Consider the following 15,367-nt stretch of genomic DNA (forward strand, 5'->3'; position numbering starts at 1 on the left):
AAGAGTGGGGATCTGAAAGAACAAAATGCAAAATCACAATTCATCCTTAATGGTTGATACATTTCTAAATTGTTTTTGTGAGTAAATCTTACTTCAGTAATATATTTCATCTGACTTGTTTAACATTTCTGCAAATGGTGACTGATAAGTACTCACAATAAGCTTTCCCTTTGGCACAATATAAAGCTTTGCTTTTATTTTGTTATCCCTAAGAGGCTGTATTTTAGCTATGAAAAATTTCTACCAGCAGTTGTAGTCTTGCTTGATAGGTACATTTATACATTACTGCAGTATAAAGCTATGGTAAATTAGTCACTATAGACAATTAAAACTATAAAATTGGTTCTTACAGTTATTTGCCATTTAGAAAGGAAGACAGATTACAGCAATTTCCTTTGTGACCTGGATCCATGGCAAGCATAGGATTCAGAGACAAGTTTGAGATGTATGATAAGAAACATGCTTCCCAAATGAAAACTTTCTTTCTGAATCTTTGGTCTTAACTTCACATTCTTAAAATGTATTTAATATAAAAATGTTACTAATGGAAGTATAAAATTGACAAATGAAGCAAATAATTAGTACCAAAATATTCAGTAAGGGGTTTACATTACACTCTTTGGTAAGGAGTTTACATTACATTCTTTAGGGACTTCTTAATATTGTGAAACAACAGCTGCTCACAGAAGCTGATTTATTAAAAATTAGCACTGGAGAGCAAAATTCATGGCAATTATTTACACCTTAGCATGGATGTAAATTTTATGGTCATTTTTACAACAAACCCGAGTCTTGCTGTAATGGACTATTGAGACTGCTGTTTGTCATGACCCAAAGGCATGATTTTTGTGTGTGCTTCGGCACCAGAATTATCCCCGCCAAGTTGCAGCTTCGTTGCACGGGAGAGTTTCCTGTTGCAGAGGAAAACCCCGGTGCAGGGACGAGTTTCCCGCTTTTTCTGCAGCTTCTTTTGCAGGGTGCATTGCTCATGTTGCAAGAGGAATGCACGGTGCAAAAGAGTTCCCGCCACCGGTATGCAAATTTGTTCCCCGTGATTGGCTAGTTTTAAATTATTCACACGTGGCGGCTAGCGATTGGCCTGTTAGCCGTATAAAAGGCTTGAGCAGTTTCCGCCCAAGCCGAAGAGGACTCCACATTCATCTCGTGGGGACTCTGGATACACGGCAGGGTAATAGAAACCCTGTGTGAGATCCAGAGGAGCGTGGTGGCCTGATCCACCGCCCACCTCTTCCCGTCTTCGAGCGCGACTTTTATAAGATGTACCTACGATTCTGATTTTGGTGGCTCGTTCACCCAGAGCATCCGGAGCTCTGTACTGTGGAGCCTAGCAACCTCCACGAGACCGTCTGTGTTGTGTCTGTCTGTAACTGCAACTCAAGCAAGTTTTCCAGCCTACACCACTGCCATCTCGGTGTAAGTAAACAATCTTTAAAACTACCGATACGCGTCTGTGCCTAATTCCAGCTTGACGGCCTTCCCTCTCCGACCCGGCGTGCCCGGGCTGCTGGCCACAGCCCGCGTGCAGCGCGGAAAAGGGCTCGGGTCACTCCTGGCCCGCACACTGTTATTGAAAATAATCCCATTGTGTACATTTTGTGTGTATTGCCCTGGGACATACCAGAGGAAAATAACCATTTATCCTATTGTTCTGTCTATTTTAAAGTTCCACTTAGCAAGATAAAGTAGAAATACAAAAGCAGTGTTCTAGCTGCTGAAGTCCAGCCCCAAGTGAACCTGCTTGACAGACTCAGCCATGTTTATTTAGAGTGTCTCAAATGAGAGAGTGTTTTGGTATTTTCCAAGTGATGCAGTCTAAAGCATTATTTCCCTCATGTTTTGTCTCTCTGCAGGTAGCTTTAGTGCTCAAAAAAATTGTCTAATGCAACTGGGATTACCTTTATACCAAAGTATGCTGGCATTACCAATTTTTTCCCCTAACACCAGAACATAGCTATGAAGTATATGGTCATACCTAGGTAACATAAACTAATATAGCCCTAATGGTCTACTAATTGAGGATATGTCCCATAGGCTTTAGTTTTTATGCTTGAAATTATTGGAGCACAGAGTCTATAAAAATACTCTGAAGCAAAAAGATTTTGCTAAGGTGAAGTTGAGGTTCCTAGCACATACTGATCATTTGAATGTATGCTATCTTTTAAGGACACTACCATCAAAGAGAGAGAAAATAGAAACCCCAGTAATTCAATTTTCAATTTACAATTATGCAAAAGAACTAAACATTGAAAGTGTGGATACAAGTTGGAAAATGATTCCAAATTAGTATAGGAGGAGAAGGATAGGAACCAGGGGGAGAAAAATATCACTCTCCAGCAAACCTTCTATAAACTCAGGGCTTTGAAGGTCCCTTCAAGTTTCATGGGAAAAGAGGAAAATGAGATTACTGAAGAGACCCATCTCTTGGGTTTTTTCTGCAATGGAGGTACATTAGACCATATTCCAGAATCTCTGCATGGGCCTCAAGGAAGAGCAACTTATGATACCATCTTGGGAGGCTGCCACCCATGCTCCCACTTTCCTGATTTCCCACTTCTGCTCCAGACTTCTGTTCTCAGCATGTACATGAATAGACTTTCTTTTTTTGTTCACCCACAGATGAAAGCCTTCAGGAAAGGGGACAGGATAAGCATGGGGGCTTCATGTCACCCTGATAAGAGGTCATTTCCTCCATTGTGCTTATGTAGTTCAATGTAGGTAATGTTTTGAGTTAAGAACCTCTTGTCTTCAGATGCCCCCTGCTGCTCCTTAGCCTTGTTTATGAAATATTGGTGGAACCAAAACTGACATGCCAGAGATGCCATTCCATCCTGATGGTACTATTTCAAATGGTAGCTTTGAAGCAAGACTTCAATGAGGTAATATTTGGTTATGGACAGTAGATCTTGACATGATGAATCTACTAAACCAAGATTTATTTCTCTCTTCTTGTATCATTTTTATTTGTTAGAGTGTGTGTATGAGCCAGGTGTCCTTCCCTTTAATTTGTATGAGACCATGAACAAGAAAGTCTTTATCTGATTCACTTCAAATTCTGTAGAAAAATTATAGATCTATTCAGAGCCATTTTAGAATCAAGGATAGCTTCTTCAGTACATTCATGTGGAGGGAGGGGTGCCAAATGAACATACTAATCTCAGAATTGCAGAAAAACACTTGGATGGGATGGTTTAGACATGGATGATCCTGCCTTTGGCAAATGGCTAGATTTGATGATCTTTTGAGATCCATTGCAACCCTATTTTTCTAATCTGCTCTTAAAAAACTTCCAGGGATGGTGATTCTACAACCTAAAGAGGGCATTTGTTCCAGTGTTTAACAACCCTAAAAGGAGAAAATTCTGCCTAATATCCAATCTAAATTTCCCTTGTTGCAATTGAAGAGCATTACTACTGACCTGTCTCCTGTGACCTCCTCTCATGTATCACCTCTCATACATTTGAAGACTGTTATTAAATATTTCCTCAGTCTCCCTTCTCAGCCTAAATAATCCTAGTTCCTCTAACTTTTCCTTGTGCTTCCCACACCTATGATCATTTTTGTTCCTTTAATATTCAGTTGTGGTCTTGTCTATGGAGAGGCTAAAACTTTCCTTAATACCGAACATTGTCCCTTCTTTCATTTCTGTTGAAAGCAGAGCATTTCTCATTTACTAGATTAAATAAGACTTGTGAAAGTACCTGGAACAGATTTTAACAAAGAACCTACAAACCTGGTGGATTAACTAGATTTGCTCTGATGCCTAGAACATATTTTGATTAGAAAGAGTCACTGGGAAAAGTAGAAATAACTTCAGGGTATCTCCATTCCTTCTCAGTGGAGGCAAGAAATTTATTCAGCACCTCAGCAGATGAATGCATGGTTATCATTCAGAATTATTCCAATTTATTATGTACAAGAAAATAAAAGGCCAGTTAACACACATGAATCCTTTTCTTCCATTAGCATTTAGCTGGTACCTGAAATAAATTAGATTTCCCAGCCTAGGCTGTGTATTGATGAATTCTATTTGATGAGTTCAGTTTTCACATCCTGGATATTTTTGACATGAGAATGTATTGCTGTAAAATCTTGGTATTCTGAAGTATTGTAATAAAGTGTTTTCAGATGTCAGGCATTGAAACACAGATTTATAGGGAAGAGTTTTGTAGGGCAAAAGTGCTGAAGGCAAAAAAGAAACTCATGGCCTGTATCTTTTTTTTAGATGGAAATTATACTTTACTACCTAAAAGGAAATGGTATCCAAAGAGTGTAATAATGTATTGCACTGGACAAGCAAGCTGTAAAGGTCCTGACAGTATATCTTTTATGCCTATCTGAAAAGGTTTGAAAAAAACAATGAGAGAAGTTGACCTTAAACACAACATCTTAATAATGATGGTACTTGGATTTTTATCATATCAGAGAAGGTGCTGGTCTGTGTTTGAGACCTGTTCTGGACTTAAAACTATTGTTGGCATAGCTGTGTTGGTTAGGCGCATGGAAAAAAAAAAAAGCCATAGCTCTCTGACATAGTGATGCTGACAGAAAACCTAATGTACATGCATTTATATTGGCACAAAAAAACACAGCAAAACAAAAATACTTAGTATATTTTGTTCAGGCATCTAGGATAAGCTGCCAGCAAAAAAACATTTCTGGTAATATATGCTATAGTTCCACTATAGGGATAGGGACAGACATTCAAAAAGCCTGAGCCTGAATTGATTCAGTCTTTGCAGGTTAGTCGAACTTGGCTAGGCTAAATCACTTTGTAATTATGCAGACATCCCAGAAATGGAGGCATATGCCTGCAGTGGCTTAGGCTAGAAGGAGGGAGGGCGGGGGGATACTAAAGCAGCCCTCTCTTCTCATGCATAGTGCTGAGCTGAGGGGGCATGGCCAGGCCTCAGCAGGATGCTCTGATTAGGGAACCGCCCCCCCCCCCACAGCAGCCCATTGATAACACAGTGTTTATCACCCCTAACTCAATGTTTATCAGCCCATTAAGAAAACAGAGAAAACAAAAGCTTCTTTCCATTAATTCAAGCTCTTCTTAAACAACTTTTTCCAAGGAAGGAATGTGTGCCCGCCTCTGCTCCAAAGGCACTCTCGGGCAACTCTTGCGCGGGTGGCTAACCGGATCTGCCCCGCTCTCGCTGGGGAGTCCCTGGAACTCGCCGACCGCGGTTGCGGCTGGGCCCGCAGCAGGGGGGTCCCCCTCTCTGCGGCCTCCAGCGCCAAAGCGCCCCTGGGCGGGCTCTCACGGGGCTCCAACCTGCCCTACACCCCGGCCAACGCCACCTTTGGTCGTGGACCTTCTGTTCCTTGTCCCCGGATGAGGACTGGGCGTCAAGGGCCCTCTTTGCCCTTGCGGCCTTCTTTCCCGACGCCCCACCGGTGTCTCTGCCTGGGCTCCCCTGGTTCCCTCACCGGGATTCCCGCCGGCTCTATCCCAGTTCCCTCACCGGAGTTTCTGCCGGCTTTAGTCCGGTTCCCTCACTGGAGTTTCCGCCAGCTCTAGTCTGGTTCCCTCACCGGAGTTCCCGCCGGCTCCCTCTCTGGGTTCCTCCTCGGAGCCTCTGCCGGCTCGTCCCCCAGTTACCTCACCGGTGGTCCCAGCTGGCCCTCTCTCTGGGCTCCTCCTCGGAGCTTCTGCCGGCTCCCTCGTCAATTTCGGCGCCCTTCTTCGGCGCTGCAGCTCTCCCAGCCTCCATCGCTCCTCGCGCTGTTGGGCCCCTTGCGGGTGCCCAGTAACACTCCCGGGCTTCCCCCCGGGCTTCACGTCCTCTCGCAGCGTGCCCCCTCTGCCTTCGGGGCCGTGTTTTATTTCCGCTGAGCGGCGCCTCTCTCTGACGTCACTCCGCCCCAGCCGTATGAAAGCGCGGCTAACGAGCCGCGCGGGTGGTTCCCCGGCCTGCATGCTGCCACTGCTCCTGCCTCCTGCGAAGCATAAGTGAGTATTTCCTCTGGCTCTGGGCCGGGGTCTCCCTCTAGTCCCGCTGTCCCTGGGACAGAATGCAAGGTAGGGGCTTGCGAAACAGGCCCTATTTGATTTGGATTCAGAGTCGGCCTGAATCAGGGACAGTGATTTGATCAGTTTATTCAGATCACTGATTCGATTCGGCCGAATCCAGATCTGAAGATTCAATGCTGATTCGGAGAATCAGCAACTTGGACATAGAAAAAACTTTTAAAGCTGTGTCTATATACTTTCAGGTAGCAGGCATGGGTCGTGATTGCTGCAATACTGGGGTGCATGGAGTATTCCACAGGAGCATAGGGGGGGGCCCTCCACATGCTTGGTGGTGAACCCAGAACTGGACTGGAAGTACTTCTAGTCCACTTCTGGGTCTGCCAGGGAGCATTTTGTCCCTCCCCCCGTGCCTCCCCAGCTTGGCAATCAGCCACAGGGGGAACCCGGGTGCCCCTCCCAGGCCCAGGAGGCACCAGAAACCAAGCCATCTTTAAGCCAGTACCACATCCAGTACTACAGTAACAGTAGTAGAAAGCAGTAACAGTCCATTGAAATCAGTGACCTACACACAAGCTTAAACCTGGTATGTGTTTTAGAACATAGATAAACACCTTGCTGGGGTCGTCTGATCCCAGTAATTTTCCTGTCATGGCAGGGGGTCGGACTTGATGATCTGCTCAGGTCCCTTCTGACCCTACCAACTATGAAACTATAGATGAACTGAGGCTGAAGTGAAAGCAGAATTGGCCATTTAGTAGGTTGCAATCATACTAATATGCTTAATAACTTATTTACTCTGTTTTTAGTAATGTATCTTATTTTAACAATTGCAAATGTTTTTATAAAGATTAATTTATTCTTTTTTCCTCTTTAGAAACATTTATGTCCATATCTGTCAATATAGAAGCTTGAATTCTGTTAACCATATTCAGTGGTCAAAGATAAAAAAAGAACCAAGAACATGCAATAGAGGGTGTCCTCCTTCATCAAGTACTCTATTAAAGTAGAACTGTCTTAAATGCTACATACACTTTTCTATAATGTCCCTAAAGGGGAAATACTTTTTTCTCTGTAAAATGAGAATAAAACTGAGTACATTCATTACAGAGTTAGTGAGGAAAGTGCTTTGAGATTCTGTAGTAGAAAGTTCTATAGAAGTACAAGGTATTATTCATCATTTCTATTTTTAATAAAGGCTAATTTTACTGTTTTAAGTTTAATGTGCCAAAGGGTGAAATAACATTTTAAAGGGGTTTTTTTGGTATGCCTAAGTGGATCTATTGGTAAAAATAAAGAAAATCTGAAAAAAAGATAGACAAAAGGCTTTCTAGCAAAGAATCCAATGTGTTTCAGATGTTTACCTAAAGTCTGAACGCAATTCTTCTGTGTAGCTTTTTGAACCACACTTAAAAAGCTGGTATATCTTTTGAATTGATTTTGAATGATGGATAGATCATTTGAGTGCCATGGGGTCATATATCTGATGATTGCTAGTGATTCTCCTTTTAGAATGTTTTGATGCTTTCAATTCAAGTATTCATAGAAAAATAATAGCTGTTGCCCTTTTGATGCAAAAGATCACAAGGAACTGCTGATTTGGAAGTACAGCATGTTTGGGTAGAAGGGAACAGTATTGGTCAATAAGAAACCTTTGTTGAGAGATGTCAACAATTATTAAAACAAGTAGGACCTTGCATGTCACTTCTAGAGTACTGGGGATGCTATTAGTTCTAGTGGTTTGTCAGCCAGGTTATTGGTGACAGCTCTGTCAACAGCTTACTGAGAGTGCTTGCTGAGCTGAGAGTAGTGTTACAGGCATTCCTTGCCTCCTGCCCCCCAAGGTCTAAAAAGTGAAAATATATTAAATGGATTTAGAAGAATAAGGATGATGTCTGGATTTGATGTGTTTTTTGTGGAATCTAGGACTTCCGTTAGATTGGAATGCAAACCAAAGGCTTTCCAGAAAATGATTAATTATTTTCAAAAACTGAATTTTATGTGCTACTAGTAAACTACTGTTCAGAAGCAACATATATGAGGCCTGTAAATTGGATAATAAATCTTTTGCATTGAATTTTGAAATGCCCTATTGATTTATGTGGTTTAAAGTGCAAGAACTCTGTCCCATATCCAGCCAACATGTTAGAACTGCACCCTTGTGCATTGCTGCATAATTCAAATATGGCATGTCTTCAGGTCAGTTAGGGACCTCCTGGGAGCTGTGACAGGCAATAGTAACCAAAATCAACCTGAAGATTTAAAAAGAGTAGCAAGGTTGCAAGTTACATGACAGTGACTAAGTGAATTTAGAAGGTCTGAAATTCTTTGTTAAGAAATAAACTAGAAGAAGGCTTTTAGAATTTGGAAATGTATTGACAAAATCACTTCATAGGGAATCCTCATGCTATAAATGATCGTGTCTTGGAAGGCATGGTAACCAGCGCATAGAGGTGGAGTGATCAAAAAAAGACAGAAATACTTTAAAATATTTTTTTTTTGTTCCAAAGAATGTTGTGGTTGTGCCTTTGTCACAGGTTCCCTAGATCATGGAAGGAAAAGATAAAAAAACTTGATGGGTTATTTTATGAGATAGGGACAAGGTTAGAAGTGTGCAGTGACTGATGGGGGTCATGGGTGCTTAATTTTTATAAATCTCCTAGTGCTACTTGCAATCTTGTGAGAGAACTGCTTGTGGAGCACCCCCTGGTTTCTTGTTACAGTTTCAGGGGATGAATAACACATTCTCATAACATAACAGGAACACACTGATCTCTTTCTAATATTGCAAAAGAACAATGTTCCTATATTTTATCTTCTAAAACCAAAACCAGGACAACACAACCTAATCATTCTTAGACTAAAGATAGTTCAGTATTTAAATGAGTAAGATTAAAATAAATGAGATGACGTTTTAAAAGCTTCATTAAAACAACAAAATCCATCATCAGAATAGGGAGCAGCTTTGTAATCACAGGAGTGTGAATACTGCAGTATTCAGTGTGTGCATATGGTTTGAAAATCAGAACCCACCCCTCTGCTCACAGGTGTTGTTAAACAAAGCATATGTTTTTGGTTTGTATGGAAGGAGGTTTGTCTTGTAATGTAAGCTGGTTGTGGTGTTGTATACAGGTCGTAAAAACAGTGGGCCACTACCCTGCCAATGGCCCCGTCAAACCAGAAATGTTGTAGGGTTTTTGAGAGTAAACGGAGCGGTTGTCTTGACTAAGATTTCAGAGTTCTATTTCAGATTTCCTCTCTGAGCCCCGACTGACTGGGGTAAAACCTGTGCTTACATCTTGCACCTGAAGTAATTGGATACACCTGAGCCTTATCGTTTGGCGAGCCTGAATAAATTACCTTGGGGTCTAACTAGGTAACCTCTGAACAAGAAGTGGTTTTCTGATGAACAGGACTTTGCAAAACTGTTTTAAGATTATTTGTGCAGTACCTGCTAAGGGTAAGGCCTTTTAGTCTGTGTTTCTGTTTCCTCATATGTTTCTGATATTCTAATTGTTGGGCCTAAGCTTTTTAATGGTTATTTTCTAGTTAGAGGTGATTTGTGTTACACCAAGGAGGGACAAGAAAAATATCCACATAACCTTTTAAAGTTAGATTTTAGTAATGTATGTTCTTTTAACTCATTTTTAATCTTTTATTATGCTTGGCTCGATGCATGGAGTAAGTAAATTCTCTGATTGCAACACATAAGGAAGTTCACTTAAGGAAGTTCCCTTGGATAAAAAAGTACACTATGCCTGTTATTTGTTAGATACCTGCTTCTTGGCTGAGGCAGAGAGGGATTTTAGTGGCCGTAATTTCTAAGGGATTTAATGTATATTAAATGTGTGGTAAGCCAGGAATCTTTTGTTGTAATATTAAGCAGCAGTAAAACCCCTACTTGGGTAATAATGAGGGGTGTGCAAATTGTTTTGAATATGTTTGGCTGATGAACTAAAAAATGGAAGTAAAAAAATCCAGTATGTCTTGTTAGACCTAAAACTAGAAACTTTTTGTCCATCAAGAAGGTGAGGGTAAGGGTCACAGTGAGAGGATTTTATTTTTTTAGTCAATCCAAATAGTTTTATTTGACCTTAAATGTTACTTAATTTTCAGGCACTTGTAATGAAAACAAAGGGTTTTAGTAGTAGTGGTAGGGGCTGCTTTTAACAAATAGCTTTAGGGTTAGGTACTCACTCCAGAGTGGGGAGCCAATGTGCCATTTCCTTTGCCAGAGGAGTCTTGCATGTTTTTTGAGGGTAGCCTACTCATGAATCTGCAGCATACTACAGTGGGGGCTCATAATCATCTGTGGGTTATGTTCCACTTTGTGTAAAACACGTAAATACTTTAATACGTATTTGCTGAGATGGAGAGTGAGTATGACAATAATACTGCTGTATTCGGGTGGTTTGGGAACTCATCTGGAGGGTAGGAGAAAAGAGCTGGAACCTCCGTTTCAGTCAATATTTATAACTGAACAGCTTCAACAGAAGCAACTGAAAGCAAACCACTGTAGAAGGTCTTGTACAATGGTAGACAAAACATTCTTCTGTCAGATGTGAGGGGTTCAGATGATTTGAACATGCTTTTATACCCTATCGTAGCTGCTGGGCATTTGGGGAAAGGGGTACTACAACCTTCTCTATTCATGTCAGTCTAGCCTGTTATCTCCTTTGCCTCTCTTATATTGACTATAAACTAAATATTTTGGAGATCTCAGATTGTTTTGACATTGAATCTATTTGAGTTTGACTGAAAGTATTTGATTGTTAAGACTTTGAAAAAAATTGTTTACCCCGAAATTGACTCTTTTTTTTTTTTTTTTTTTAAATATATAGTAAAAAGTAAAATATTGCCAGACTTTAGTGATAAGGGGTATCTATACACATGATGCAAAGCTGCTCTGATGTGCTGAAATTTCAGTGCATCGGAGCAAACTCGATTAACCCAGTCTGCTGGAGCATGGTAATTATCATGCTCTAGCAGACTTCAGTGTCTCATGTATCAGCGTCCCCACCCTGAAAATGACAGCTGGGGGGTGGGAGGAAGGGATTGGGGTGTGGGGGGGTGCTTTAACTAAAGCTCATTTAGCAAGCTTTAATTAGTACCCCCCACCAACATTTTTCAGAGCAGGGATGATGATACACGAGATGCTCTGGCGCTTTAGAGTAGCTCTCACAGGCTCTAAAAATTAAGAAACCCCCCCTACACCCCTCCCCCCCCAGATCACATGTATAAGCACCCAAGGGTAGTGAAAAATAGGACACTTGGAAAAGAAACCTGTATATCAAAATGAATTATACAAGAGATTTCTAGCTCCTTTGTGCATTTTATTTAACTCATACTTCACGTATGGTAAGCTTAAGACCGTGAAGTATGCATTACTTATCATGCAGGATATACATGTAACACTTCTGGCTTTTTAAAATCAACAGTTTATACAGGTTACAGGGTTTCTCTTCAGAGGAGCTAACATATTTTTCAGTTGGCTGGGTTTCTTGGTGAAAACAATCCCTTCATTTGTTCAATTATCACCCAGCCTTCCAAAACATAGACAGGCAAGCATTGGGACTTCTTCTCATTGTAGAGGTCTAGGCTAAGGCTGTTCAGCTAGAGGCTCATGATGAGTTAATCTGCAGCCCCCAGGCTCTCATTTTAGCTACTTACCCAGGCATGAAGCCCTGGGCTTGATATTTGAGGCCTATGGGGCAGGCAGTTCCTGCTGGTGCCCAGCAGTTGAAAACTGTGGCCTAGGCTGCCTTCCTTCCCTTTACATCTCTGCCACCTCCTCCTTTTACTTTCTTATTTTCCCTTCTTTTAGTATATTGTGTTTTGAGATATACAGAGCAAACTGAGGCAGGGATTAAATTCTTCTCTTTGCAATAAATGTTATTGTTTTCTTGGAGTGTCTTGTACTAATATTATTACCATAGTCCTTTCCCTTCATTCTTCTATTTCCAAATCCCATCACACACATAGGAAATTTGAAATTATCCAGCTCTCTGATTTTTATTCTTACTTGTCACTTCTGATTGTGTATGTAGCTGCCACTGATCAGTTTGCCCTTCTGACTGAGCTTTCAGGTCATACAGCCTTCTCAACAGCTGCTGCCAGTATTGCTGTTTAGCCAGCTGGTAGCAACGCTTATGAACCAAGCAGCTCCCCCTATTTCTTTCTTTCTTTCTTTCTTTCTTTCTTTCTTTCTTTCTTTCTTTCTTTCTTTCTTTCTTTCTTTCTTTCTTTCTTTCTTTCTTTCTTTCTTTCTTTCTTTCTTTCTTTCTTTCTTTCTTTCTTTCTTTCTTTCTTTCTTTCTTTCTTTCTTTCTTTCTTTCTTTCTTTCTTTCTTTCTTTCTTTCTTTCTTTCTTTCTTTCTTTCTTTCTTTCTTTCTTTCTTTCTTTCTTTCTTTCTTTCTTTCTTTCTTTTTGACATATCCAGGCCATGTTGTCTTATCAAGTAGAATGTTTGAGCTATTTACTCATCCAATGTGAGAATTGGGAGAAGTTTCTAATAAGCTTTAAGGGATAAATTACTTATGCTGTAAGACTTGGGGGGGTTCTATGGATAAAGACTACAGCAGACATTGTGGGGGGGGTTTCATCTATATCTCTTGTATCCAAAAGCAGTCTAAAATCATGCACTTGTATGGGTCTTAACACATTTTTAAAAAAATATTTCCAAAAAAAGATTGGCTTAAAACTGTTTTGGGCACTGAAATGTAATGGCTTGAATTACAGCAGAGAAAAAATCAGTTTGTGGTGTTAAACTATTAGAGAGAGCAACATTTCATTGTGGAATTCTAAATGGTCACATGGTAGAAATTTATCCTCTATTAACTAAACAAGTAAACCTCAAACTGTATGTGTAAAGTTTTTTTTAAATTATCTTTGGTTCATTTAATATAACTATGCACTTAGAGTATGCTTTAAAAAAAAAAAAATCCATAAGTTTTAAAAAATCTTTTATGAAATCTTTTTTTGGATTCAGAAATATGGCTACCTTGCCACTTTTTTCATTTATAGCTTATATTGATTACTTTAATAAATACTTCACTAAAATATATGGAGCATTGTAAAAGATTTGTAGGTGTGTGGTTTTCTGTTTTAATAACTGGTTTAAGAATTCTGTCATTGTTTGTTTTTATTTGGGAAGGTATGGATATTAGGGTGGCAGAAAACTTCTCTTCTGTGACCTGAGGTCTTACAAACTTGTGCTATTTTATGTATGTTCCTTACTATTCTTCAGCTAAAGTATTTATCCACATCTTTGTGTTTTTCTTAGCTCAGCTGGTAAAACTTTCACCTGCCTCTGATTTCCTGTATTGGAACTGTCCAGGTAATCTGGGATGCAGCAAATACTGTTTCCTTCATTAACTGCTTTCAACTTGTAATGCCCCAATGTCTAATTCCACTACTGTTAGTCTGACTCCTATATCCTGAATCAAATATTAATACATATTCTTGATTTTTCCCCTTCAAAACTCCTCTGTTTTGGACAGATATTACACAAACTGGTTTAAATGATCAGAAACTGGTTTAAACCTGTAACAGAACATAAGTTCAGTGCACATAAACCATTTTCAAAATGGCTAAAACTTGATAAAGATAAACCTGGTTGAATGTAGTATCAGACTTAGCTGATTTGGGTCAAACCAGTTTATGCAATGTTTGTTCCAGACCCCTTGCTGGTTTAAGTTAAATCAGACGCCTCCAGCATCCCAGCATGCTCTCTGGGCAGGGCAGGGCTCTCAGATCCACAGCAGAGCTGGCCCTTCCCCTCTGCTCCCTTGATGGAGCTTGGCACAGACTGCAGGTGTCCCTACTCCCTACCTTTCCTCCCCATCCCCTCTGCCTTACACAGACATCTTAGCATTAGATAGCAGACCACATGCTGGCTATGGTCTGTGCTGTGGGGGATGGAACAAATGCAGAATCAACAGTCCCTCTGTTTTCTTAATGAGGTGGTAAACATTGAGTTAGGGGTGATAAACACTGTTATCAATTCCCTGACGGGCTGGTCAGAAGTGGTAGTGGGGAACCCCTCCCTAATCAAAACACTGGCCATGCCCCCCTCAGCTCAGCACTGTGCATGGGAAGGGAGGACTGCACTAGCACCCCCTGGCTTATATGCCTGCAGTGGCTCAGGCTAGGCCTGCATGCCTACATTTCTGGGATGTCTGTATAGTTACAAAGTGTTTTAGATTTAGTTTAAAGATTGAATCAATTCAAGTTCAGGCTTTTTGAATGTCTGTCCCTAGCCCTTTTGTCTGTGTCAGTTTCTTGTTACATATGTCTTTACTCTTGTTTGATGCTACTCTTTCAACTCCTTCCTTTTCCTTCTTCCAGGCTAGTTCCTGTTCTTTCTTTTCATATATTCACTATCACTGCTCCTTCCCTTGCTATAAAGTGCCCCCAGATCATTGTTTATTAGATTATGTTCTTTACAGCTAAATGTAGACGTGATCATTGCTACTTCAAAAATACAGGAAACCCTCACTATTTGTGAGTTTGGCATTTGTGGTTTCAAATATTTGTGAATGCCAAACCTGCTTCTTAAATAAACTTAAAGGAGCTCCTTGGGAGCTCTGCGCTTGCTTGCTGCTGGGCTCCCACAGTCAGGCTTCTGCCGCCGCTGCTGGGCTCCTGCCACTGTTGCTGCGCTCCCGCCACCGCGGTCCCACAGTTGCCAGAGCAGCCATGCTCCCCACAGCCACTGGGGGCACTGAGTTCATGAACACAGACAACGTTCATGAACACCGTGCCTTATTCATGGATTTCGCCATTCGTGGGGAACACAAGAACGTATCCCTGTGAATAGTGAGGGTCGCCTGTAAAACTAAACCTGACTTAGTTTATGTATCTTGTAGGGGAAGGATCATATCTGACTATCCCACATAATACTGAACACAGTTAGTGCTTAGCAAAAGGAGTACAGATTGATCAAGGTGGAATATAATGTTAGTCAGAGTCCCCTGTCTTCCCCCTGCAGCTTGTAGTGCAGGGCAGCCTGCAGCTCAGTGCAGCAGGGGAACCTTAGACTTTAATATAAATTAGGTTGTTATGATAATTGCACAGAACTAATTGCAAGGAAAAGATATCTGAATAGTGAAAACACCTGCCTATTAAGATTTAAATTTTGATTTACTAAAATATCTGGAGAATGATGCTACTTTGTGAGAAAAAGCTTCCTGCATATTTTTGGTAATGTTATTATCAGTTCTCACTAGATCAGAAGATTTTTACTTGCTTGAATAAAAATAGAAGAAAAATATGTTCAGCCTTTCTACCTTTGTAGTGCCAAGTACAGTAAGGCAACTTTAACTGGCATGTGTACTACAGTGAAGCCAGATAACTTCAAGGCTTTTAATTCCTGCT

The 15,367-nt window shown here is 40.7% G+C and overlaps 1 protein-coding gene across 1 annotated transcript in view; it reads left to right on the forward strand.

The window, feature by feature from the left end:
* The first annotated feature begins 9,385 nt into the window (after positions 1–9,385).
* Positions 9,386–15,367, forward strand: part of CLSTN2 (calsyntenin 2) — a 704,981-nt gene continuing 698,999 nt past the window's right edge. Inside the window, exons 1-2 of the mRNA XM_025215679.1 lie at positions 9,386–9,452; positions 13,275–13,328. Coding sequence (XP_025071464.1) covers positions 9,398–9,452; positions 13,275–13,328 — 109 coding nt within the window. The 5' untranslated portion in view covers positions 9,386–9,397. The remainder of the gene's footprint in view (positions 9,453–13,274; positions 13,329–15,367) is intronic.

The sequence above is a fragment of the Alligator sinensis genome, unplaced genomic scaffold (genome assembly GCF_000455745.1).
Source record: "Alligator sinensis unplaced genomic scaffold, ASM45574v1 scaffold187_1, whole genome shotgun sequence".
NCBI classification, from domain to species: domain Eukaryota; kingdom Metazoa; phylum Chordata; order Crocodylia; family Alligatoridae; genus Alligator; species Alligator sinensis.